We start from the raw sequence: 27,550 nt of genomic DNA, 5'->3' as shown, positions 1-27,550 counted from the left end.
TGCTTGTAAGACGTCCCATTCAAGAATAACGTTATGATTGCATTCTTTTAAAATGATAAATTGAAAGGGTGTGTTCTGTCATTGATATTACTCTTGCCATTCATATTCCTGTTTACTGGATGTATTTGCAATTTATGGCCTTATTTGGCAACTTGATCAAATCCTTTCAGTCATTTTCTCAGGTCTTGATGAGTATCTGTGGAGAGCACTGATGAATGCCTGATGTGTTGGAGTCGATTTATCTTCTAAATATAGGGATTGTGTGGAAACAATTTACTACTTGTATTCTGAGTCCTGTCCATGTAGGCATTGGCTCTTACGTAGCATACCTGTAGTCGTGATTTAAAGTGTACGGTGTCTCCACCAAACAGCGTTATGTTGAAACCACAATCAGGTCAGGACCGTCAGTGTAGCACAGCACTTACACTTGTAAGCACATTTATTACTGGCACCAATGTACAGCCGCAATGAAACTGACTTACTGGATAGGGAGTGCAGGTGTTTACACAGAAATTGAATACACAAGCATTATAAATGTAATATATTTTGAGGACCTTTCAGAAATGATAAATATTAAATAAAAATTAGGTAGGCATGTTCCTACACCTGAAAAAAGCTGTCTATTCAAATTTCACATCAGTCACGTAAGAGTCTAGTTGTAGCACCACTATCAGGATTCAAATCAGGTTTGCTTTCAAATTTGCATTGTAGTGGTTGTGACAAAGTCACCTTTGAGATTGGATGTAGGGAGTTGTTGATAGTCAAAAATGCCTTTATGAAGTCAAAGATGCCATTATTAACAGCTCATTGTGTTTCTACATCTACGTTGATACTCCACAAATCACATATAAGTGCCTGGCAGAGGCATATAAAAGGGCTATGAGAAGCTGGGTGTTACTTCCATGATATTGTAGGAAGACTTGGCAGGAATGTAGCCACCGTATTAATTGCTGGCAGCGGTGGTCACAGGAAGGTATACTCACAAGAAGACCAGGCTCTGGATGGCCACGTGTCAGTAGCAAGAGGGAAGACCATTGTGTTCGGCATATTCGAGCAGCAGTTGGCACCACAGTGACACAATAAACTGTTACAAATCATTTACAAGGACATCTCTGAGCCAGACACCCTGTTGCAGGCATTCCACTGGCCCCAAATCACCATCATTTCCGACTTCGGTATTGTCAAGTCTGAGGTCATTATAAGGCAGAGTGGTGGTCGGTTGTTTTTTTCTGGAGAAAGCCGGTCATGCCTCAGTGCCAGAGATGGTCATGTGTTGGTGAGGAGAAGGCCGTGGGAGTGCTTGCAACCAACCTGTCTGCAGCCTAGACACACTGGACCTACAATTTGAGTTACGATCTGGGGTGCATTGTCATACGAGAGCAGTAGCACTTTAGTGGTTATCCCATGCACCCTGACTCCAAATTTGTATGCCAGTCTGGAGTTTTGACCTTTTCTGCTGCTATTCACGGGCAGCTTTCATGAGGTGGTTCAAACTAGGGTAACACTTCACAACATACCACCATTGTGATCCAACATGCTCTACAGAGTGTTGGCATATTGCTTTAACCTACTCAATCACCAGATCTTTCTCCAGTTGCGTATGTATGGGACATCAGCAGACAACGTCTCCAGTGCTGTCCTCAACCAGCATTAACTGTCCCTGTATTGTCTGATCAGGTGCAACAGGCATGGAACTCCATCCCACAGGCTACACCTGGCACCTGTATAATACAATGCCTGCACATATATGCTTGCATTCAATATTCTGATGGTTATACTGGTTGTTAATGTACCAGTATTTCACATTTGCAATGGCTTTTCTCACGCTTAAATTAACCTGTAAACTTGCAATTTAATCACTTAAATAGATTACCTGGGCAAATGATTCCCAAAATTTCATTACTCTATATTTATTATTTCTTATTGTTGGGATTTTTTTCAGTCAGCGTGATTGCTGGTGGTCAGGTTTGAACTGGTGACCCACAGCATGTAAGCCAGCAACATTTCCCACCATGCCACATTGCAAGTACCTCTGCTTGTGACAGTAATAATAACCACTAAGTAGTTTGTCCTACACCTGCCATGAAACAGCTGAAAGCAATTTTGAAAAGCAGTTGCAATCATTGCATTAGCATAAAATCTTTGGACATGTACTATTAAACCCTGTGTCGAATCTGCTGTTTACTGTTGATTGTGCCAACAGTGACTCTTGCTCTGTGAAAAATCTTTCATGGTAAAGTTAGTTTGAGAAGAGTCCTGCAGCTCATTCATGCATTGAGTATGACTGCTTTCTCTGAACTAATTTATATTGTCACTGTTTATTTCTACATCTAAATCAACATCTACATAGATACTCCGCAAGCCACCATATGACGCATGGTGGAGGGTACCATCTACCACTACTTGCCATTTCCTTTCCTGTTCAACTCGCAAATAGAGTGAGGGGAAAAATGACCGTCTGTATTCCTCCGTATAGCCTAATTTCTTGTATTGTATCCTCATGGTCCTTGCAGCCAATTTATGTTGGCAGCAATGGAATTGTTCAGCAGTCAGCTTCAAATGCCGGTTCTCTAAATTTTCTCAATAGTGTTTCTCAAAAAGAATGTTGCCTTCTCTCCAAAGTTTCCCATTTGAGTTCCTGAAGTGTCTTCATAACACTTCCATGTTGGTCGAACAAACTAGTAACAAATGTAGCAGCCTGCCTCTGAATTACTCCGATGTCTTCCTTCAATCTGACCCAGTACAGATCCCAAACACACATGCACTACCCAAGAAATGGTCACACCAGCATCCTATATTTGATCCTCTTTCCAGGTGAACCACTCTTCCCGAAAATTCTCCCAGTGAACCGAAGTCGACCATTCACCTTCCGTACCACAGTTCTCACATGCTCGTTCCATCTTACACCACTTTGCAATGTTAGCCCAGATATCTAAGCAGTTTTACTGTGTTGAGCAGGACACTAGCAATACTGTATTTGAACATTGCAGGTTTGATCTTCCTACTCATCTGTATTAACTTTCCACATTTAGGACTAGCTGCCATTCATCACACCAACTGGAGATTTTGTCTAAGTCATATTGTATTTTCCTACAGTCACTCAACTTCAACACCTTACCATACGCCATGACATCATCAGCAAACAACCGCAGATTGCTGCCCACCCTGTCTGCCATATCATTTATGTATATAGAGAACAACAGTGATCCTAACACACTTCCATGGGGCACTCCTGACTATATCCATGTTCCTGATGAACACTCGCCATCGAGGGCAACACACTGGAATCTGTTATTTAAGAAGTCTTTGAGTCACTCTCATATCTTTGAACTTATTCCATATGCTCATACCTTCGTTAACAGTCTGCAATGGGGCACCATGTCAAATGCTTTCTGGAAATATAGAAATATGGAATCAGGCTGTTGCCCTACATCCATAGTTCCCAGTATATCATGTGAGAAAAGGGCAAGCTAAGTTTCACACGGGCGATGCTTTCTAAAACAATGCTGATTTGTGGCCATAAGCTTCTCAGTATCAAGAAAGTTTATTATATTTGAACTGAGAACATGTTCAAGGCTTCTGCAGCAGACAGAAGTTACAGACATTGGTCTACAATTTTGAAGGTGTTCTTTTACCCTCCTTATATATTGGAGTCATCTGTGCTTTTTTTCCAGTCACTTGGAACTTTGTGCTGGGCGAGGGATTTGTGATAGCAAGCTACGTAAAGGGCCAATGCCGTAGAGTACTCCTTGTAAAATCAAACTGGAACTCCATCCAGCCCTGATGATTTATTTGCTTTCAAATCTTTCAGGTGTTTCTCTATGCCAGGTATGCTTATTACTATGTCTTCTATACGGGAGTCTGTCTGATGGTCAAATGACAATATGTTTCTGCGATTCTCCTGTGTGAACAATTTCCTGAAAGTGAAGTTAGAACTGTGGCTTTCATTTTGCTATCTTCAGCTGCCACACCAGACTGATCAACAAGGGATTGAATGGAAGGCTTAGACCTAGTTTATGTAAGACCAAAATTTTCTCAGGTTCTCTTAATAGATCTTTTGCTAAGATATGATGGTGGTAGTTGTCGTATGCTTGGTGCGTAAATCTTTTCACAGCACGAATCTCTGCTAACCTTTGCTTGCTGCCATTTGTGCGTTCCCTTTTGAACCGAGAGTGCAACAGCCTCTGCTTCCTCAGAATCCACCGAATTTTGTTATTAAACCATGATGTGTCTTTTCCATCCTTTATCCACTTCCTAGGCACATAACCCTCCAGACCACGATTTACAATCTGCTTAAACTTTACCCATGACTCCTCTGCATCCATCTTACTTGAACTGAATGATACCAATTCACTGGCTTAGTGAGATGCTATTAACTTCTTATCTCCTCTTTCTAGCAGACACACTCTCCTAGTCTTCTTGGCTGATTTATTAACTTTTGTAATCATAGTTGCTATCATGACATCATGATCATTAATCCCCATTTCTGTACTGACAATGTCGATAAGGTCCGGTCTATTTGTAGCTACAAGATCTATTTCTATTGCATGTGGGCTGCCAAGCTAGCTGCTCAAGACAGTTTTCAGAAAGTAAAGTATTTCTCTGCAACCCCCGTAATGAATTCATAGACATCCCAATCCACACTTGGCAGGTTAAAGTCGCCTCCACCTAGTATTGCATGATCTGTGTATTTACATGCTATTGACTGTAGGCTTTCTTTGAATGACTCTAGAACAGTCACAGCAGAGTTAGGTGGCCAGTAAAAACATGCAACAATTAACTCGGTTTCCCGTACATCTGATATATGTGACCAGATGACTTTACAGTCACACTCAACTTCGACCTCAGTAGAGACAATATGTTTACCAACTGCAATGAACACTCCCCCTCCTATGGCCTTTAGTATGTCTTTCCTTTATATGCTTGAGCAGAGGGACAGTATTTCTCAAACTTCACTGAGGAATAGGTTCCTATCATACTTAAATTATGTCACTTTAGCAAAGTACTAGTTGGGAAAGATCTCAGTGAATAAACGAAAAACTGGAGGGATTTTGTGGCCAGTAGCCTAGTTCTCACTGAACTTTTGTTAGGTGTTCCCCATGTGGTCTGATTTGCAGTATATCTTTTACTACCCTGCAGAGAGTCAACGAAATCTCTGCTACATAGTTGCTACAGTCAGACTGTGAAAGAGGTTGGTGGGCTTTGGATGACTATATTTGAAAACAATTTCATGTCATGAATGAGTTAGCAAAAATTTTCAGATTATTGTGTGAAGAAAGCTTGCTTTGCAGATGATTTGTTAACTTGGAGATGTGTACTACTAAACAATTCCGTGTAATAATTTATTATGAAATATTGCTAAGCAATTTAAATATGAGGAAAAACTGTGTCTTTCAAACCAATCAATAAAAATGTATTTAATTATGGTATACATTTACAACAGATGCAACACATTTAGCTTTTCAAATCAATAAAAATGTATTTAATTATAGTATACGTTTACAACAGATGCAACACATTTAGCTTTTCACTTTAATATTGAAATAATATTTTCTTGTGTGGTTCTTCTCATAATTGAAATTGACACCCACTTTTTTGTAGTTTTTCTTTCAGATATTTACTTTCTGCTGCAGCTATCAGTTGAACTTGTTGATCTTCTGCTGGTACAGATTGCTCGCCCATGGTAAGCCCTTAAGATTTGATTCTTAATATGAGTGTTGTATCACTGTCATACTAATTTAATTGTGATAACTGTTTGCCAGTTGAGACTTAAGATTGTTTCTTTGGAAAGCCATAATATACCTATTTTGTTAGTCATCATCTCCCGAATGCTGTGCCTTGTTGCTGCGGTCATTATCCATAACATTTTGCTATCCTATTGTGTTTATACATTTTAAATATTACTGAAAAATAACTTTTATTTTTGTGACATATTTCTGCTGTGTGACACCTGCCAAAAAGATATGACTTGAACCAGTTTAAGATACCATGACTAACAAATTCTGCCTCAATGTTATCCACAGATTGTCAAAAAATACAATAGAACTTACAGTTCATAAGTAAAACAGCCCATATAGCAAATCATGGTTAAAATATGTCAGACATTTCTAAATTCTCGTTAAAATCAACTTGGACAAGTAGGCTATTTGTTCTGTCAGGTACTGAGTGTTCTCCACCCTCCACAAAACTTTCCAAGTGGCAGCGATTGGCACATTCTATTTATAGGTTATGACCTCATTTAACTTTATAAAGTGATGTTCGGGTTCTTACTGTAGTTTTTTACTTGTAAATACACATAGCCTTATCTTGACTTCCTGATTCCGATTTTGTGTCATGTGCATTCTACAACAGGCAAGCAGGAAATATTCTGTGTCTGTCTAAGGATGATTTAATTTGATTGAATTCACTCACATCATACAGAAATTAGTCTTGATTGTCATTGGTTGATGATTTAAGCAGGGACCATTATTGACTTCATTTCTGATTTGTGTGGATCCTAAGGAACGTGCACTTCTCCACATATCTGTCTATGATGTTACAGTGCTTCTGATATTCTCTTCTGCATATCAACACTATTCACTTCACAGAACAGTAGTTTGTTATCTTCAGTCCGATATTCCTATTTCAATAGCATTACTGAGTACGGATGCATAAATTTCACTTCAGGTACTTTACAAAGAAAAGAATTTTCTACTGTGTTTGTTAGGATATTGTACATATAAGTGAATGAAATATTTACAGTTTGTGATGCTGATGTTGCTGCTTACATTGCTTGAGGATCCTTTACAAGAAACATCACACTTCTTTCATACTTTTAGTCTTTCAGATCTGAGGGTCATCCTGTTAATTGGTCATTCCTGTTTGAAGGCAAAGGCTACAGTAGATCTGTAATATATCCCATTATTTAATTACTTATATTGTATTGCAAGAGTTTTCAGTTGTGCCGTATGAACTTAAAGCTCCTTCAGGCTGTCATTCTCTAAACAGTGGTTATATGTTTTGAATTTTCCTCCATTTTTTTTTTTTTTCAGGGGTAATGTGGGAACTCAGTTAGAAAGCCGAGTAGAAAGCACTTCCAACTCGAGCCACAACGTGAGGGATCAAATTTCACATTCCCGACCCCGGGGGACGGGGTCATTTCGCTTCTATGCACGGCGTGGCAGTGGTGCACAACGACCAAGTGATGGATACTCAAGGCAGACGCCAGCTGGAGCTTCAGGAACAGTTCATCCCAATCCAGCAAGACCACTATCAAGACACAGAACTGGCCGGTCACTTGGACGTGGCCCTTGGGTGAATCGCTTTTCTGGTGCGCCAACTAGGTTCTTGCCAGGTAATGTGAGTTACGCTCTTGCACACATTGGTAACCAGAAGCAGTAATTTTATGTGGACACAGATGTTAAGTCACATACATTCATCAACCATTTCACATCCACATCCAGTCCTAACAGCGTGTCAATGGATTATGAGTTTAAGCTATACACAAAACATTAACACTGAATTGAAAGCATGCTTCTCTATTGAAAAAGGCTGCAATAATCTAAAAACAGATAGCTGCATGGCTACACTGAAATGTCAGTTAAAAGAATTACTGAGCAAACTGCATTAGTACATTCACATGGTTGAATTAATTGTAAGGCCAGTTTCTCCTTTTACACGTCTTGCAACTCAGTCCTCACCTTAATTTCCTACCAAAAGCATCACTCAAAAGCCCATTGTCCAGTAACGTGACAATTGTTGTAAGGGCCAGTAGTGTGCAAGTTTCAGGTTGAGGTTATTGTCTTCACATGTGATTTGTATATTCTCTAAATCTGTCCTTGCCTCTATAATCTTTTGTATCAGTAACTAAATGCTGCGTAGGCCTCCTCCCCTCAGTTTGTATTGTGATTGTGTCATATTTAATAAAGTTATAATTAAGAATGCAATGTTGTAGTGGAACCCAGCTATCCAACCAAAATGAACATGTACGAGTATCCAACCAAAATGAATATGTACGAGGGCAAACGCAAAAGAAACCTAACTAAGTTTTCAGTGGGCAAAGCTTTTAAAGTACAGCATTTTGCTACCACAAGTGCATAGAGCTGACATTCCAGAATCAGTAAGCCGAGTGCCATCACTGAAGGAGGTCAGGACTAATTCAGTAGAGTTTATAGTGACAACTGTTTCGTGTTGTGATGTTCGCCCGCTTTATTTCCTCGTTGATTGCCCTCAGCGTCAACATACTGTGTTGCTATACTGGCTGAAAAATGGGGGTGGAATTTCAACACTGACTACTGCAAATAATGTAGGCAACAGGTGCACAGTTGCATTTCACAGTTCTTTACTTTCACTGTTCACAACCCATCCACCCCGATATACACAGATAATATGGCCAATTAACTATTGGTAAATATTGTTAAGCCACATTGATAGTTTGCAGGCATATGTCAGCATACTGCTACAATAGTTTGCAGCTGAACATCTGTGAGGAGTGAAACGTAACCACACAGTTCACAGTCTCTCAAATAATTTAACAGACACTGCCACTGTACTAACACATGGCCTATTTTTGTTACATTTATTTCACGGTTAAGTTGATGCATTGTTGTTGTTCTAACCAACACAGGTTTCTTGTCTGAAACTTAGCTGTGGGCTGACTGTCTTGGGACCAATAATCGGGCCTTTAGATATCATCACAATAATAGCTGCTGAAACTACACATTGTGTGAAGCTAAAATTACAGAAATTACAACTGAAACATAACTCGCTCCATTAATTGAATCAATCAGAAAATTGTGTCTTTGTTAACAATTTCTCCTACTACAAGGGTTAAGCCTTATTTTTTGTTTAAATCATGAAATTAACAGATATAGTTATACAAACAATACTTTTTATGAAACTGGTAATAACTTTCGAATTAATTAAGCACTTTGCTATCATTTTTTCTAATAAAGCCAAATAAGAATCTTATTGATTCTTTTTCCAAATGTTTATAATTAGTAAGGAATTTATAGTTGTTTAGAAGTCAACAATAGAATTTAAGTTATGAAACAATTACTGATTTCACCCTATAACAATAGTATTAACTAGGAATAGCCAAAATAAATTAGAAAATCAATTACATACATAAAACTAAGCACAAAATTATATCTGGTGTTATATTCTTTAAAACTGAGGGTGATCCTTTCTCTTTTATGAAGATGCAGATTATACTCACATATATTAATGGTAGTTAGTCAAAAATGAAAAAATATGAATGTAGGGAGGCAGATTGCAGAACAAGAGAGGAAGTAGATATATCCCAGCTTGCATTGTCACATCACCACCTCATTGGATTGACCAGATAAATATTGCAAATAGCTAACTGGGCACTTCAGTGACCACAAATGACCCCAGAAATTGGGTTTAGCAATCTACACACAAAAAAATATTACAAACGAAATCTTATCAAAACTACAGTGCATATGGTTTTTTTCAAATTTATACTTACATGAACAGGCCATACAAAAATCCCTGTACAAAATATTTACATATAGTGTATTGTACAATGGAACAAAATATCCACGAGTTATATTTTTAATACAAATGAGGCATGTTCATTGTAAGTGATGTCCTTTTTGGTAAACAAAGATTACATTTTAAGGTAAGTATCACATTATAAAGTCTTGTCTTGCTTAAAAATAAATAAATAAACCCTCATGGTTTGTAAAAAGTTTAATTACACTGTGCATTGTAATTCACTTTTTAAACAGAAAATTTCTCTTGCTTAATGTTTAGTATTTTTCACAAGCACTTTCACACTTTTAATGAGCTTTAACACATTTTCTCACCAAGTTGTCCATGCCTTCAACAGGTCCAAGTGGCAGCTAGTAATGAAATGAATTGCTATCAGTTCCCTTGGAAGTGGTTCTCCTCCTCCACAGTATATGAAAAAATTAGACCGAAAATGCCGTACCTTAGTACACTTACTTTTACTTTTAAGTATAAGGACAAAATGTTTAGCACTAATGGCAAATAATGGTCATTACTTCATAAATAAATACATTACATACTCCTCATAACATCACAATAATTAACACTAAAATTGACTGTAGTACAAAGGTGGAGTATGGTAAAAATTTTAAAAATCAGGTGCACATTACACTATAAAACATTACTCTAGGTCATAACTCTGTCTGAAACTAGTTAAACTTGAAAGACTCCTGTTTCTTTTCCATTTCCAAAATAGCAAAAACTCAAGATGTGCAATAGCATAGATTTACTAATCATTATGTTATGAAAAAAGAATAGAGTCACCATCACATAAATTAATTACTACTCAAATCAAAATTAAGCTAATGGAAGTTGTACGAAATCATTGCCCTACTTCTTCTCTCAACTCTGAGCACTGCTCTCCTACAACCAGAAAATTAAATCCTCACAAGATCACAAAACGTTGCCAAATAGATGATTTGTCAGATTATTCACATCAGGCTAGCACCACAATTCCACAGTTATCAGTTAATCAGCAAAACTACTTTTCATTGTTCCAGTATTACCACTTTAAGCTCATAATTCCTCGGAACACAAATAGAAGTTTTCGGATAACCTATAGATTCAATGATGCAGCGTTATATGACTTGTACCTCAGCAAAATATTGCTCTTTCTGTTAAGCTCTCATTCCGAGCTGCAGTGTCATGAATTGCACAATATACACAGTACCCAATGTCGCCTTGTTCAAAATGTAGATCCTCAGATAGTTACACTACATTTGTTTGTATACAGTTATTTTTTCCTTTACTCAATCATATCTATCAGTTTCGGTATTTTACTTATCTTTCTTACCTTGTTAGCCAGTGGTGTGCATTCTCAAAAAATATCCCTACTGCAGAGACAGGCTCCCTAACCATTAAGACCCTAACGTTATTCATTATTTTACTATTTAAGTATTGTTTCATTATCTAATAAATAAACACTTGCTCTGCTTATCCAGTGAAAAATTGATTCTCCTTGAAAACACTCCACAGTAACAGATCCTTATGCTAAGGCAAGCTTAATGCTCAATACTGATAAGAAAAATTATCACTTAGAAAAACTATTATTTCACTGTATTCCATGAAGTTGCTTAAGATTCTAGCCTGAAGGGCGATATACATGCAAATCTCCAGGCAAATATGTTTTAAGTTGTAATTCCTTAATGTTAGAAAAGGCTGTACCATGACACACTTCTATAGGTAGATAGTTATCTCCATATACTGATTGCACTGAACAGAGACACTTCTGTTATACCACAATTAACATTAAGATCTCATATTGAAGATGGTTTTTACTGCATATTGCCTCTGCTGCTACACTAATGAGCTGATTACTTCAGATGGTAATGTTTTCAGATAAGCTGCACCTTCTCCTCCACATATGCTGTCGCCTTTTGTTTTCTGTTTACCTTACCTCTTTGTTTGACAGAAATTCATTAATCACGGTACCAATTTACTTTCTTCCATCCTCTTATGACTCCAATACTTATAACTAACACACCATAATACATATAGTTGACACTAGAGAAACTTTTTCTGAAATATTTCTATACTTAAATATCCTGCTGTACAAAATCACATGACTGTCAGAGAGAGCTTAATTCTGATTCACTTACAAACTACAGATAGGATAGGAGAAGAGTTTGACTGCCTCAGGGAACATGAAGAATGAGACAGATGGCTAGGGTAAGCATTATTGCCAAATAATGAATGCAACACGGAATGTTGAACCCCGTACTTGGTTGTAGCGTCTTACTTCTGGTTCAGTACGCATTATGGTAAGTTCCTACTCTCCTTTTATGAGATTAACATTGCCACCTACACCATCATTCAACACCTCACTAGAATTATTAATTACACTTGTCTTACCACTATCATTTGCATTATCCTTATCTGTGATTACAGCAGATTCATATGCATGTGGCTCTTCATCACTACCTGCTCTAGTGTGAGCCAAAACTGGAGCATTATCTAGTTTAAACGGTTTGATCCAGGATTAAAATCATCTCCCCCATTTCTTTTACTTGAATTTCTCCTACCATTTCCATGCCCATCTGGCTATCCTCCACCAAACCATTTCCTGAATTTCTATTATAATTAGTCCTGCTCATCCTATTTACCTGAAATTCTCTCCCTGATTGATTATTGTCATCAAAATTCCTCCTACGATTTTCCACTGAGGGCTTCACCCTCTCCACTTTATCAACATAATTCAAGAAATCAATAATATTGCCCCTAGGGGCAGGTACAAGCAATTCTCTAACTTTCTGAGGCTACTTAGTTTCTAAACCCATAATTATTGATTCACTTCGTAGCTCTTAGTCCAAATATTTCAGGTAGTTTATCCAAAGCTGAAGTAACCTTCTTAGAGTCGAATCTCTCTCCTCCCCAAAATTCACTCAAAATTCTCTGTGGCTTCTCTTTGTACCAATATTCATCTAAAAATGCTTTCTCAAAGCTTTGCCACAAAGAACAGCTTTCAGCTACCTGAGCTGCCCATCCAAAAGCATCCCTTTCAAAAAACCTCTTACAAATGACATTTTCTCTTTGTCATTCCATATTTCAGGCAAATCATTAAAGTCCCTAATGAAATCCAGTGGATGCACTTCCCCATATGGTTTAAAATTATTAAATTTCTTACAACTAACAAATGAAGGACTGTTTGGGACACTACATACTCTGTGCTTTTGATTTTGTACCTCTTCCATCTTTTTCTCTATTTCAGCCAATTTTGAATCTACATTTTTATTTACTTTTACCAGTTTTTCCTCTACCACTACTGCACACTTTGTTTCTACCTCTGTTTCTAAATCATTTTTAATCTGATCATTTTGGTTTTCAAGTTAAAACCTGTTTGCACCACAAAATTTCCCTGCAGCTTTGACTTCATCTTTACACTCTTTTTCAGAAGCCTCCACCCTCTTACTGTAGCCATCACAAAGCTTCTTTCTCTCTTCTACGCTAGAAGTACTGCTTCTTGCGAGGATGATTTAATGTTGTGAAATGTAGCTAACATCTTTAGAGTCCGTATAATATCTTGCTGTCACCATCAGTTGCTGCCCGAAAGTACTAGTGGGAGTGGTGCCTGTTCCTCAGCTGTGTGTGGCAGATGATGTCTGTAAAAACTGACCATCCCAGAAACTGGCACAACTGTTTATATATTTCTGGAAATGCTACTGCCTGCAGTGTGTCAGCTTTAGATTGCAAAGGTTATTTGATATCCTAAAAGATCCACTGCTTCTTTGCAAAGGACACATTTATCTTTGATTATCTGCAATCCATAGTCAGCAGGTCTTCAAAAAATCATTTGTAAGAAGGTTTCCTGCTCAGAAGCAGAAGTAAAAAAAAAATTAACACATCATCCCAATATGCAAAACAAAAGTTCGAACATGCTCAAATAGGCCAAAATGTGTGATAATTGCAGTCTTTTTCACATCTTCTGGTGCTAACGGAATCTGAAGAGATGCCTTCTGAAAATCAATAATGCTGAACACCTTGTAGCCTGCCACTGTGGTCTTGAAATCATGCAAGTGCAGAATTGGATAGCGATCTGGTGTGGTATGTGCATTCAGGGCATGGAAATCTCCACAAAGACTGATTTTTCTTCCTTACTGAATGGAGGCCTGATGCCAAAGAGCTGTCTGAATGTTTGATAACCCCCATTGAATTAACTCCTCAAATTCCATCTTTGGGGCTGCATATTTATCATGGGCTAACCGTCATGCTTTGTAAGCTACAGTCTGTTGTGACATTGTAGGTGTATGGTGCATGGTATAATACCATATCTGAACTTGTATTTTGGTGGCCTTCAACACGGCAGCATTTTGCAGCATCCTCAAAATGTCCATGTACCACCTTGTTGTCCATCTTCAGTGAACATCTTCTATAGATATGGTAATAGTAAAGGAAATCAGCTCTGTGGATGGGTTCTCTGATGTTAGCAATCAGAAAATGCTGTCTTAATGTTCATGGAAAACCAAGACTCGCAGTTGCCTCTTCGTTGCCATATGTAGGAGTCTTTGACTCATTTTCTGCTGTTAGCCATGATTGTATGGAAGAACAAATAATTGCCATTGCCAGAAGGACACTGACATCTGGGCCTGTGTTAACTAAATACTTGAGGTCAATATATCTGTCTTTGATGTAAAGTTTATGTGATGTGGAGAGAACACGAATTTGAAAGTGCTTGCTAGTCCAGCTAGAGACAGATACACAGCCAATGCAGAATACAGCATGGTTATGGCTTACTGGGGCACTATTATCACATGTCACATTATCTAGGCATTGTCCACTGGAGCAACCAGCTGTTACCAAGTCGAGTCACTGTACATATTTGAGTAAGCACATGGCTGACTAAATTTGTGTGCCAGCTGCATCAAAGGTTTATAGTACCAGCACAGTTTCCCCTGTTGGCTACCATCAACTCATGTTCTGTGCCGTTTTTCATATTGCTTGCCAGTGGAACTGTATGGATTTGCCACTGGAGAGCATTGAAGTTGTGTCATTGCATACTCATCTGTTCCTCTAGTTGGAGTTGTTGATCGTTATCCTCAACGTCTGTGTCTATATTCCCTATGCTGTGCTGTCCAATTTGTGAGAGTCCTCTTGTGTCTTGAGAGTCACAGTGCATAATAAAGTGTGCAATTAGTAGCTGTGAGTTGAATGAAAAGGAGGCACAAGAAATCACTGCACTCTTGACCACAAAAGGTAACTGGCCCGTCCAAACTTGCCTAAGTGTAGCATTAGAACCGTCGGTTGCAGAAACCAATGATTGTTATGTGTTGCCAAAAGACCAAAGGAATCTTGTCTCTTATAGCTTCTCTTTGCAGCACTTGATCCGTGCGAATGTCTACTGGATTGCGTGCTCGTTGGAGTACATTGGTTTTGATATTTCCTTTTGGTGGAGGGGGACGAGGGGGCGGGTACTGTGCACCACATATGCTAGTAACAATAATGTTTGCGTGTCCAGTGTTCCCGTGGTGATGACGAATTGCATGGTACCGTTCCTGATTCCGTAGGCTTCAAAAGAGAGCTTGAAAATTTGTGGCTCCTGTGTCATATACAGCAGTGCAATGAATTCACTATGCTATGTCGAAGAAGCACTGCAGCCCATTGGTAAAATGTCAGTTACTTGCTCAGATGTTAACCTTGGTTGTGAAACAGCTTAACTTTCATCCCCCACTCCTGATATGCGTTCCACTACTGTAGAGCCCAACCCATCAGGTGAACTGATTGCTCTTCTGCCATAGTTGGGGTCACCACTTGGCGGTACTACATTCCAGAATCGTTGAAAAAATTCTGTAGCTTTGTTTTCTTAACTTCTAAAATCTCAATAACTCCGAGAAACAAACACACATTAAAAGCTTCGAGCAAATTACATAAAATTACTACATTACAAAACAGCCACAAAGATTCCCTTTTTTGTCGGTTATCTAGGTCCACAGATATTCTACTACGCTACTTTGTAAGAACATGCCCCCATTGTGAACGGTTTATTGGTGTGTACTTGCTACCTCGATTCTAACCAGAATGTGAACTATTTTTAGTCCCATGTCACTATTTGTTGCTGAGTTCGATTCCTGATGCCCACTATGCACCTTTGTTATTAAGAGCCCAAACTGATATTCCCTGAAATGCACATATTCTCTTAGCATTTCCCAGCCTTGGTGAATGTGATGGCCGGTGAAATCTTAATTTATTAAGTGCCTGACCCCAAATCTTGCTTGAATTGGAACCTCCATCCCTGCTGGTTAGATTTGCCATCATGCAAACAGGAATGGAGGTTTCAGCGTAAACAAAGCTTGGAGTCTGGCACTTAATGTATTAAGATCACCGGCCAGCAAACTTAGCAGAGATGAGAATGTGTTTCAGGGAATATCAATTTGGGCTCTTCATAACAAGCGCATAATGAGCATCGGGAATTGAACTCGGCTATAAATAGCAGCATGAGACCAAAAGTAGTCAACACCCCGGCCAGAGTCGAGGTAGCGAGTACACATAACCACATAACTCATAGCATCTGAAGAAGAAGACTGGATCAGTTGTCAAGACATTGTGCATGAAATTCAAACAACTCAGCTGTATATTCAGAAGCACATCATTAAGCTTTATTGTTAGTATACAAACATTTGAAACATTTAATCACCTACCAGACATTTCTGTCCCTGCTTCATATCAAAAGTATGCATTCAGTATGACATTCGTACATTAAAGTTCATAATTTTTTTTTATAGCAAGGGTAATTAGTAAAAATAAATCTGATGAAAAGTGTGATTGCATTTTGTGAGGAAATGTTAGCATCTGTGTGAATGTGTGGTGTCTGTTCTTTCAGACATGCCCAAAATAACAGAAACCATTCATTCATATTACTGATTTACCCGGATAGGTAATGGATACACTTTCTTCAGTGCAGATGCACAAGTATGTCCAACCTCCTGTGGGAATCTAAGAGTAGTGAGCATGATGGGAATGAGTTGCCCATGAGGCGTGTTGAGACAGTCCATGCAGTTGAGATAACACAGTGTCGCAGGTGGCGCAGTGGTTAATCCACCTGCCTAGTAAGCAGGAGATGCTGGTTTCTAATCCTTGACAATACACATTTTTACTCGTCACCACTAATTCCATGTAATGTCCCGATGCAGCTGACATCAGCAATCCGTTCCCTTTCCTTTCTCCTCCCTCCACCTTCAATTTACATATAATTTTAGCATCATTCACTGATGTATCAATAATATACAGTAACTTAAAAAGAATGTAAAACTACATTAATTATAACTTTAAACTTTAACTTTTTTATTATGACTTTATTTTGTAGGGATGATGCAGTGTACAGCTAGTGCAGATGCAGATCCACCTCAAGCATCTATAGTTTCACCGGTAATGCATGGGGATTCAGAAAGGAATGGTGCAATCTCAAGATCAAGCCGTCTTCCTGCATCCCCAAGAGGAGTTCGTGGGCGTTCTCAGAGAGGATCAAGCACCTCACATGATGGACACCACCAAAGGCATAGCCACCTCTTTCACAATTTTCATAATTACTGCCGGCAACCAGAAGAAGAGGAGCAGAATCAGCAGCAGCACCCCCACCCAGAGCAGAATCTCCATTATCACAATCAGCAGCAACATCAAAATCAGCAAGATGTAGACGAGGAGGAGGAGCAGCAACAACAACAACAACAACAACAACAACAAGAGGAGCAACAGCCACAACAATTATCACTGGGCAGCTGGCAGCAGCAGGGGCAGTCCCACCAGCAGCAGCACGAGCATTTAGAACAACAATCACCACAACGTGGAGGGCATGTCCAGGAACGAAACTCTGATTACCACAGTGAACATTCGCAGGATCAAAGAGGAAATAATAATAGAGAGCGTGTCACATCTGGATCACAAGTATTAAACTCATCTCATGAGAACAGGGAGCAAGCTCAGCGCAACTCTGACATGTTTGCAGTTCCTGCAGTTCAGCTTAATGATGTTCCCATAGCAGATGTGGGACAGCTGAGCCAAATTGAACCACCACATATACGTCCCCAGTCTCCACCAGCTAACCCATTTGGAGTCGTGTCAAGGCAGAGTCAACAGGTAAACAATTAACATCAGCTATACAGCTTAAAAATGTAATTAGAAAATACTTGAGCATAAGAGCGAATTGAATAGTTACTAGTTGGCCGTGATTTTGTGGGGGATTCTCAACAATTTTAAGGTGACTGGTAATTTTACTACTTAACTTTGTTTATAGGCTTTTTGACAGTCAGTTTTCATGAAATTCTTCTGGGTCGTAGACAATGTTATATTATGTAAGGAGGAACCAATATTTTGTCCACGATTGTAAGTGGTATTCATCAGGATATGTAATTACTGCACTGCAATAAGTAAAATAAGGAAAATGCAACCACTCACCTGTAGGGAATCATGGCATGGAGCTCAGAAAAGCATAACAGAAAATAGCATTCACTTCAGCTTCTGAGGACTAGGTCTTTTTATAGCTAAAGTACACAAACAAACACACACACTGAAATGCACACTCCTGTGGATCCATATTTCTGTGTTCCATGCATCAATCAACTGTAGGCAAGTAGTTGCCCTTCCCTTATTTTATATATTGCTGCATCCAAGAATTTCCATTATTATGTTATATTGCAGTATTATATACCATGATGAAGGCAACTTACAACAGTGGTCAAATTGTTGGTTCTCATTTTACAATATGATGTGATATGAAACCCAGAAGAATGTTAATGATATTTTTTTATTTCCGTAACTTTCTATTTTTTCCACGTCCAAGTCGTATGTCATAAGTAAATTTTCTCTCTCTCTCTCTCTCTCTCTCTCTCTCTCTCTCTCTCTCTGTGTGTGTGTGTGTGTGTGTGTGTGTGTGTGTGTGTGTGTGTTGTGTGCATGCCAGAAATTTTACTTTGATAAGGAATGTTCTGTCAGAATGTAAATAATGTAGGGGTAAAAGAGACCACTCACCAAATAGTGAATGGCTGTGGTCCCCAAGACCTCCAGTCAAAAGGATGGACATATAAACGATAGTAGGCACATGTGGTTGTCAACAGGCACACACAAAAGAATGAGAACTATGCTAGCTTTCAAATGAATCCTTCGATGAAGTAGAGTCCACACACACATTTTGTGTGTGTGTGTGTGTGTGTGTGTTTTGTACACCAAGTCCACATGCTCACCGCTTGTGCAAGGGGTCATATCCCTGTGGAAGACAAAGCTGTAAGAGCTGCTAATTCACCCACCCATCCTACTTAATCCTGTCACAGGCTTATCCTATTTCATTGGAGGCAGGGTCACACGTGAATGCAGCCATGTCATATACTAACTGTTCTTCAATTTCTGCACGGTGTTTTATGTCAGCATGACCAACATCCAGCTTTTCATTAAAGTGAGTGGCCACTGCCAAAATGTAGCCACTAATAGTAAACCACCCAGTGGCAGAACCTGCTGCTGAACACAACAAGCTAAAGTTCAGTGGTCGCCTCACAACCCATGCTGTCTAGATCACCCTCCCCCCACCTCCCAGACTTTTGGGACAATGAAGATTGTAATACAGGTATGGGCGGCAACCTTTGGTGACCTACATGCATGAGCCACCTCAGCAAGTGACATGACTTCAGTGCTTTTAGTGCATGAAATCAGAACTATAGTCGCAGAAGTTTTTCCTGGGTAAGACAACAATATGAATGGCACACCTTTCCCGACAAACCATGCCAACAAATTATGCCCCAAAACTGCGTTTCTGAAGTATGTTAATTATTAAGACGCCTTCTGCAGATACTTACATTTATTTATGTGTCATGAATGTTACTGTCCTTTGATCATAATACAGATTCCCATATGAAAAACATAGTAATAGGGATCCCTCACAACACTGGACTCGCATTCGGGAGGAAGATGGTTCAATCCCGCGTCTGGCCATCATGATTTAGGTTTTCCATGATTTCCCTAAATCGCTCCAGGCAAATGCCGGGATGGTTCCTTTGAAAGGGCACAGTCAACTTCCATCCCCGTCCTTCCCTAATCTGATGAGACCGATGACGTCGCTGTCTGGTCTCCTCCCCCAAACAACCCAACCCATCCCTCACATGGAGAAAGAGTTGAAAACAGATAAATCACAAGTGCAGTTGGAATCCCAGTTTGGTTTTAGGAAGAGTGTTCTACAGCATTGACTCCGTACTTAGTTAGCATTTATCACAACTCTCCTCCCTCCTCCCAGCGCAAAGTTCAAGGGGGGGGGGGGGGGGGCCTCACCTCACCTCACCTCACCTCACCACACACACACACACACACACACACACACACACACACACACACAGATGTTTCCTGTATATAAGAAGGGCAAAAGAATGGAACAGCAAAATTATGTGCAGTTCTGTGGTGCGTGGGAACGTGTCATGGGTAAAAGAACAGAACAGCAAAACTATGTGCAGTTCTGTGGTGCATGGGAACGTGTCATTATACGAGGATAGAAGATGATTTGGACAAAATTTCTAGTTGGCGTGATGAATGGCAGCTTGTTGTAAATGTAGAAAAATGTAAGTTAATGCAGATGAGTGGGAAAAACAAATGTGTAATGTTCAGATACAGTATTAATAGTGTGCTACTTGACAGAGTTGTGTCAATTAAATATCTAGGTGTAGTGTTGCAAAGTGGTATGAAATGGAATGAGCCTGTAAGGATTGTAGTAGGGAAGGCAAATGCTCGACTCCAGTTTATTGGGAGAATTTTAGGAAAGTGTGGTTCATTTGTAAAGTAGATGCATTTAGAACAACAGTATGACTCATTCTTGAGTGCTGCATGAGTGGGACCTTCATCGGGTGTATTAAAAGAAGGCATCATAGCAATTCAAAGGTGGGCTGCTAGATTTGTTACTGGTAGGTTCAAACAGCACACAAATATTTATGTAGATGCTTCAGGAACCCGAATGGGAATCCCAGGAAGGAAGAAGGCATTCTTTTGGAGGAACAATATTGAGAAAATTTAGAGAACCAGCATTTGAAGCTGACTGCAGAACGATTCTGGTGTGTTGACATATATTTCACATAAGCACCACAAAGGTGAGAGAAATTACGGCTCATAAGGAAGCATATATACAGTTATTTTTCCCTCATTCTATTTGTGAGTGGATCAGGAAAGGAAGTGACTAGTAGTGGAATTGCGTACCCTCCACCAACCACTGTGTGGCGCCTTGCAGAGTATGGTGTAGACATACAATTTCTTCTGTGGGCAGGATTGAAACCAACTGTGGGTTAGATCTGGGCTATGGACTGCTGGTTTCCCACTCATATTGGAACACATCCTTTGGTCCCATAATCCTCCTGGCCTCCATCTTTGCTAACCCACTGCCCCCCCCCCTCCCACCCACACACACACACTCACACCTTCCTCTGTCCTGTCACCCCCTCCCAATCTACAACTATATCTAGTAGTTATTATTAAAATCAGTCTTGATCACAAATTTATTTATTCTGCTAACCGGTTTCGACCACACCTGTTGTCATCTTCAGACCAAAATGCTGTATGAGCAGGAGCCTCCTTCTGGTGGCAAATAACTGCAGCAGGGATTTACCACCAGAAGGAGGCTCCTGCTCATACAGAATTTTGGACTGAAGATGACCACAGGTGTTGTCAAAACCGGTTAGCAGAATAAATAAATTTGTGATCAAGACTGATTTTAATAGTAACTATTAGTAATAACATTGATCACTGTCTGCTCCCACGATGTATTGAAAAGTAATACAACTGTACCATCATCATCATCATCATGTGCCAAATGAAACCACGGGCTCTGGCATCAGTGTATTAAATTCCTATCCTGCATTCTTGCTGCCTCCCTCGGAGATGTCAGCTACCCATCATCCTGCTTCTTGCCTCTTTCTCATTCTACCCACCCCCACCTGAACCCCCCCCCCCCATCCACTTGCTTAACTGCAATCCCAGCTGCGTATGTTCAGCTGGCACAATGTAGTTTTGTGTGTGTGTGTGTGTGTGTGTGTGTGTGTGTGTGTGTGTGTGTACTTTTAGGGTGCTCTGTGCTAGGAACGTTTTATGATGTGGATTTGCTATCTTGATTTTATTTAATTGAATTTTGCAAAGATTTGAACCTATATTGAGGAAAATATAAAAAAGGTTAACAATAATGAAAACTCCTGGATGGAACAATACATAAAATAAGAGAAAGGCAACCACTCACCTATAGCAGGCACATGTGTGGAACACAAAAACCCATGCCTTCAGGACTGTGCATTGGGGTATCCAGTGGATGTTGTGTGTGAACATGCGTACTTTTACTAGAAGAAGGGCAACAGTTCGAATGCTAATGTGAATACTGTTTTCTGTTAAGCGTTTCTGTGCTCTACACGTCAGTCCACTTTAGGTGAGTAAAAATCTGGTTAGTTTGTTTCAGTATATTTTAGGTTCACATTGCATCAACTTTTATTTGTTCCAGATGTTGGGAGGTTTACCGCCATCAGAACGATGGCTTGTTAACTTTGACGAGGTGTATCCTAACCCAGGATTAGCTAATAGCAATTCAATGGCTGAAAGACGGCTATACCCACCACTTCCATTCATGGGATATGGACAGGGACCTCAAAGTGAGCCCAGTAGTAGACCGTTCAGCAGCAGCTCTCCTGGCAGCAATCGTGGGCCGATTCATAATAGCCCACCTGTAAATGATGGCCACATACAAAGACCACAGTCTGACAGTGGAAGTTGGACATATGGTGCTCCTACAGGCTGGCGATCACGCTTCTTGCATCCACGATACGTGGGCCCAAATATGTTCAATGAGGAAGCATTTTCATCAGTTGAAAATTTCAGCTTTATCAGAGGTATATTTAGTATTTGTTTGTATACCAATTTGTACTTCCATTAGTGTTCTCTTTAACTATCACATTGATTGACTGTTCCGTTGAACTCACTAATGGCATAATTATTCTTTTATGAAAACAAATTCTATTTGTGTCTCTTAAAAATTTCATTGTGTTCTAAGTTAATTAAATCTCTCTTCAGGTGTTGTAGCCAAGTCAATGACTTTTATATATTTTTTAGGGCCTGATACTGTGATAATAACAGATGCTCCAATGTCCCCCAATCATAGGATTCAAGCATGGGATATTTCAAAATTCCACATACCAGATATAAGTAATGGTAAGTAATTGACTGGTATGTTACTATTCTGTTGTTCTTTTATCATCAAGATAATTCATAGTTCCTTTACTGGGGGGGGGGATTGTTTTTAGAGAGCTGATAACATGGAAACTGTACACCAATGTTGAAAATTCTTGAGAGTGAGCAATGCATTGAACTTGACAAATTTTTCAGTAGTCTTTTCTTTTTAATTGGTGGTTCAAGAGATGATGTAGTTTATTTAAAGGAAGTCACTTTCCTGTGTGGACTGTTCTTCCTCGTCAATGTTTTTGGCTGCCTTTGGGTTAGTGTCATGTTGGAGGAATGCCACTTTCTATATTACTGTTCAAAATCATGAAATTTGTATTTTGTTGTTAAAAAGCTATTACACATAAAGTAATACAGCAATGTAAAGCCACAGCTGTAAGATAAGTACAGAAATGCACAAAAATCATCAGAGAAATTGTGGAGATGCCTAATTAGAAATGGGTACTGGTTCATGCAAAATGCTGGCTTATGTTGTATTGGGCTAAAATATGGTGCAGATTACCATTTTGACAACAACGCTTAACATTATGAAGACTAGTTCATGAACATTTTTGATAAGCTACTCAATAGATCTGATTTTTTTTAAAGGTTTGGCTCTATATTAGTAATAATAAGTCAGGTAGCACTTCATCAGTGCATTAACTCATCATTCTGTCCTAGAAAATTTACTCCAGCTCACTTCTACACATCGTAGGAAGAGTTTTCAAGTTTTTGTTAACTTTCACTAATGGCTGATGTGTTTCATCATTCATTTATTAAGAGTTGCTTCAACAGTGTGTGTGTATAAGCAGTTCCCAGTTTAGTGCTTCAGAAAAGCCACATTCTTGCCCTATGCTCATGACAACCACTGATCACAACTATGCTGTATGGAAATGTGAAAACAGAGTTCCCTATCTTTGCAGGTGAGATAGACAATAATCACACATTAAAAAAAATGGCAGCACTTTGGTCTGGCAAGTGTGCCTACTAGATTCTCACATAGAAAGCAGCTGCTAATGGAACTGCTTTACACACTCTTTAACTGACAAAAATGGGGACTATTCATTAGTAATGATATTTCTTGTAATCAATGAAAAGCTGGTCACTGTGTTTTCTTCACCACAGCAACAGTATGGTCTTAAGCTGCATCACGTCATCATACATTTGAAATTATTGTGATGAAATGACGTATCAGAAAACAATGAAAAGTTGTCATGAGATGAAGAATGGCTATGTCATTATACTTTGCTAGGAAAATTGTTCATTTACAGTCTGGCTTCTGTAACTCTTCAAAGTTGAAACTTTTCAAAACTTTCTTGAACAAGACCTCTTTCTCTTAAATATTTTTGCATGTATCAGCATGTCAGCACTTTTCAACCAAAATATTAAATTGACACCCTAAATAAAAAAGCAGAATTTTCCACAATTTCTCCAAGGTGCAACACTCCGACACTCATCATGTGATGTAGCCAGAATACGAGCTCCCAGCCAGAGGCCAATCATTATGAAGACCCTCTCTCTCTCTCTCTCTCTCTCTCTCTCTCTCTCTCTCTCTCTCCCTCTCCCTCCCCCCTCCCCCCCCCCTCTCTCTCTCCCCTCCCCCTTCCCCCCTCACTCTCCCTCACTCACACACACACACACACACACACACACACACACACACACACACACACACACACACACCGAGCTACAGTCCACCGGCCTGGGGAGGGGGGGGGGGGGGGGGGCTGAGGGAGATATTCAATCCTGTTTACATACCTCACAACCACCCAACTCTCAGCTATATGATGATAAGTTACTAACTTCTTCATTCCATGGTCATTCCATTTCAAATCACCCAACAATTCTGTTACTCGAAACCCTCCATCTCATGTTTTTAAGGAACTTTGCACATTTTCTTAGACTTGTAAAATTAGGACATCTGTAATTTGTTTTGATCGCTGGTTAAAACTTCCCTTTATTCTAAATTTTCAGTGTAGTGATGTTTTGATAATTTGGCTGTGAAAAAATATGCATGCAAATTGGTATTTATGTACAGATATACTCATAACTCGGCTCTTTATGAAGGTCCCCCCCCCCCCCCCCTTCCTTGTCCAGAGTGGCTCCTTGTCCAGAGAGGCATATAGTTAACAGAAATGCAATTATTTAAGCAGTAAAGTAACAAAGAAAATTTCAAAAAATATTTATGTATCTCACTTTGAAATTTCTGGAGTAATTGCAAGGATGTTGAAAAATGTTTACATCACATTTCTCCAGCCTGCATGGAAACTAGTTTCGGTCTTAAATAATACACAAGATTGCAGACTGTAATAAAATAACAATATTAATGAAACAATGAAAAGTCCAGGATCAAATGTAACAATCCCACGAAAAGGAAAGTTTTTACTCACCATATAGCAGAGATGCTGAGTCGCAGATAGGCACAGCAAAAAGCCTGCCACAAATAAAGCTTTTGGTTATTAAGGTCTTCGTCAACAATAACACACACACATACGACTGCAGTCTTTGGCCTTAATGGGCTTTTTATGGACACGCAAATTAGAAATCAAAATAATTTTGCTGCAGTGAAGAAAGGATCATTCCAAGTGGACTGCCACCCACTGCCTCAGATGCAAGGGTATCAAATTATCATATTTGAATATCAAATATTTGAGGCAAATAAAAAAAAGTGTTAAAAATTTATTTCATTTTATTAATTTAGTAATTTTTGAGAGACTAGATTATATCTTATTTATCTGTACAGCTAACCACCTGCTCACAATGAAAAAAGAAAGTAATCAATCTGAATGCCTACTGTAGCTTACTTGGAACCTCTACAGACATGAAAACTATGCAGCAGTCACTGACACACGATGTTCAAAACTACTGGCAACATTCAGTCCATATGACTTCAGTTGCTCCTTGTCTTTCTGTGAGACAAGTCATATTTGTTTGTGGAGCAACCATTTACCATTCTGTTTGTAATGAAATATATTTTTAAATGAAGTACTGCTCAGTTAATTACCACAGAATGTATGAATTCATGTAGTGTCAGAAAAGTACTGAAAATATAATCATTTGACAACCTGCTCCTCAGTAAAATCTCTTCAGAAATTTTCAGAGCTAAGCGAAGACCAACAAAATTTAATAATGCTATGGTCCATCATAAACTCTCCAGAAGATCAAGAAAAAACTACTGTATCTGGATATCGCAGATACTGTTCTTTATTTTCCTTCAAAGTGTACAGACAGACAGTTAAAAATCGTTGAGGTCAGTAGCTGGGATTTGTCTAAACCAGTGTGCACTAGGAAAATCTGTAAAATTGGGCAAAAAACTGTGTGCAGCATGTAAGATTTGTAAACAAAAAAGTTAAATCAGTGACAGAAATGAAACTGATGAAGGTGATACAAACATGACAACATGAGTCAGTACTAAAAAGCCAAAGAGTCAAAGATGTAAATACAACTGTAGTTGATTTGGGGTGCTCTCCTTTAAAATTTCATCACATTCCAAATCACTGCAAGGCCTCGTATGGCATATGGAAGCTAGAAAAATTGAAACATGTTTTGGAAGAAAGTGTTCTGGCCATGTTGAAGATAAAATGGATGATGAAATTGTTAAAAAAATATAAAGACTTTAATGCAGTGACGTTGTTAATAAAATTTTAAAAAAATGCTGGTCTAAGGTGATGTAAAAAAAAAAAAGTTTTAACTGACTTCAACTTTTAGTTCCTCCCTCTTGGTCAAAAGAAAAAATGTCAATTCAGTGTTAGTGAGTATGTAGTTCGACAGGCAAGGAAACGGAGAACAGAAATGGGTATTTTGTCAATTCCTAAACCAGAGAGAGGTAAAATGATTGGTGATGAAGTTTTTAAGCTTGTCGTTAATTTTTACCAAGATGGCAAGCATATTCAAATGTTACAAGAAGCAGAATACTAAGGTAGCATTCAGAATAACTTTTACATGCAAAAAAAGATTCATTCAATGCTACTTAAGCAAACTTTATTGTAGCTTCTAGAACCTGAAAATTAACATTGGTTTTTTGAAATTTTTTCACTAACACCAAAGTGCTATATTTTAACTGGTGCTACAAATGCTCATTTCTCATTTGGTGTGTATCTGTGGTGTCCACCAAAATGTAAAACTGCTTTTGGATGTGGAACACTTAGAAGAAACATTTCTGGCTTGAAAAACTATGGTGCATTCATAATCACTGTGATGATTGTCCTAGTGATGATAAATTGTCAGAATTTTTAAGGAAAAATTAGCTTACAAAGATGCTGATGGTGAAATTGGGTGGATTAATGTAAACCATCAGACAGATTTGGCAAAGCAGTGTGCAGCTGTTGATGAATACAGTGGCTTGTTGGTGACAACATTACAAACACTTAAACCACACTCATTTATATTGAACTGTAAAGTTAAGACCGTTGAAAGAATTAAAAGAAAATATTATAACCCATGAAAAAGCAATTCTGTTAATGGGCTGTGCTGGAAACTACAGTTTTGTAATTCAGAAAGACAAGATGCAGCTGTAGATTCCATCCTGTTTGTGTTTATGTGATAAATGAGGAAAGTAAAAGAGTAATAGTAAACAACAGCTTTATAATTGATTATGTGGAATGTGATGTAGGATTTGTAAATTCTGCTCAGAAATAAATGATTAAGTGTTTGGCTGAACACTGCTCACAAGTCAATTCACTGGTTGATGCACTGCGCAATATAAAAAAAGGAAAAGTTTTTAAAAACTTCTATAAACACAAAAACGATTTTTCTCTTGACACTGAACATACTTTCTTGCTACTAGCCATGGTAATTCTGTGTGTGATAGGTAGGGAGAAACTGTAAAACATGTATTGAGAAAAGCTAGTTTTCAACTAGAGGATGATGTACAAATGAGAACTGCATC

The 27,550-nt window shown here is 38.8% G+C and overlaps 1 protein-coding gene across 1 annotated transcript in view; it reads left to right on the top strand.

The window, feature by feature from the left end:
• The window catches only part of LOC124591436, a 312,247-nt gene that overhangs the window by 255,411 nt on the left and 29,286 nt on the right, over positions 1–27,550 (top strand). The window contains exons 19-23 of the mRNA XM_047131731.1: positions 5,602–5,683; positions 7,032–7,333; positions 16,808–17,577; positions 21,953–22,337; positions 22,558–22,656. Of these exons, the coding sequence (XP_046987687.1) occupies positions 5,602–5,683; positions 7,032–7,333; positions 16,808–17,577; positions 21,953–22,337; positions 22,558–22,656 (1,638 nt within the window). The remainder of the gene's footprint in view (positions 1–5,601; positions 5,684–7,031; positions 7,334–16,807; positions 17,578–21,952; positions 22,338–22,557; positions 22,657–27,550) is intronic.

This window comes from Schistocerca americana, chromosome 2, assembly GCF_021461395.2.
Source record: "Schistocerca americana isolate TAMUIC-IGC-003095 chromosome 2, iqSchAmer2.1, whole genome shotgun sequence".
Taxonomy (NCBI): Eukaryota; Metazoa; Arthropoda; class Insecta; order Orthoptera; family Acrididae; genus Schistocerca; species Schistocerca americana.
The sequence above is the reverse complement of the archived record's forward strand: the minus strand, read 5'-3'. Positions and strand labels throughout refer to the sequence as shown.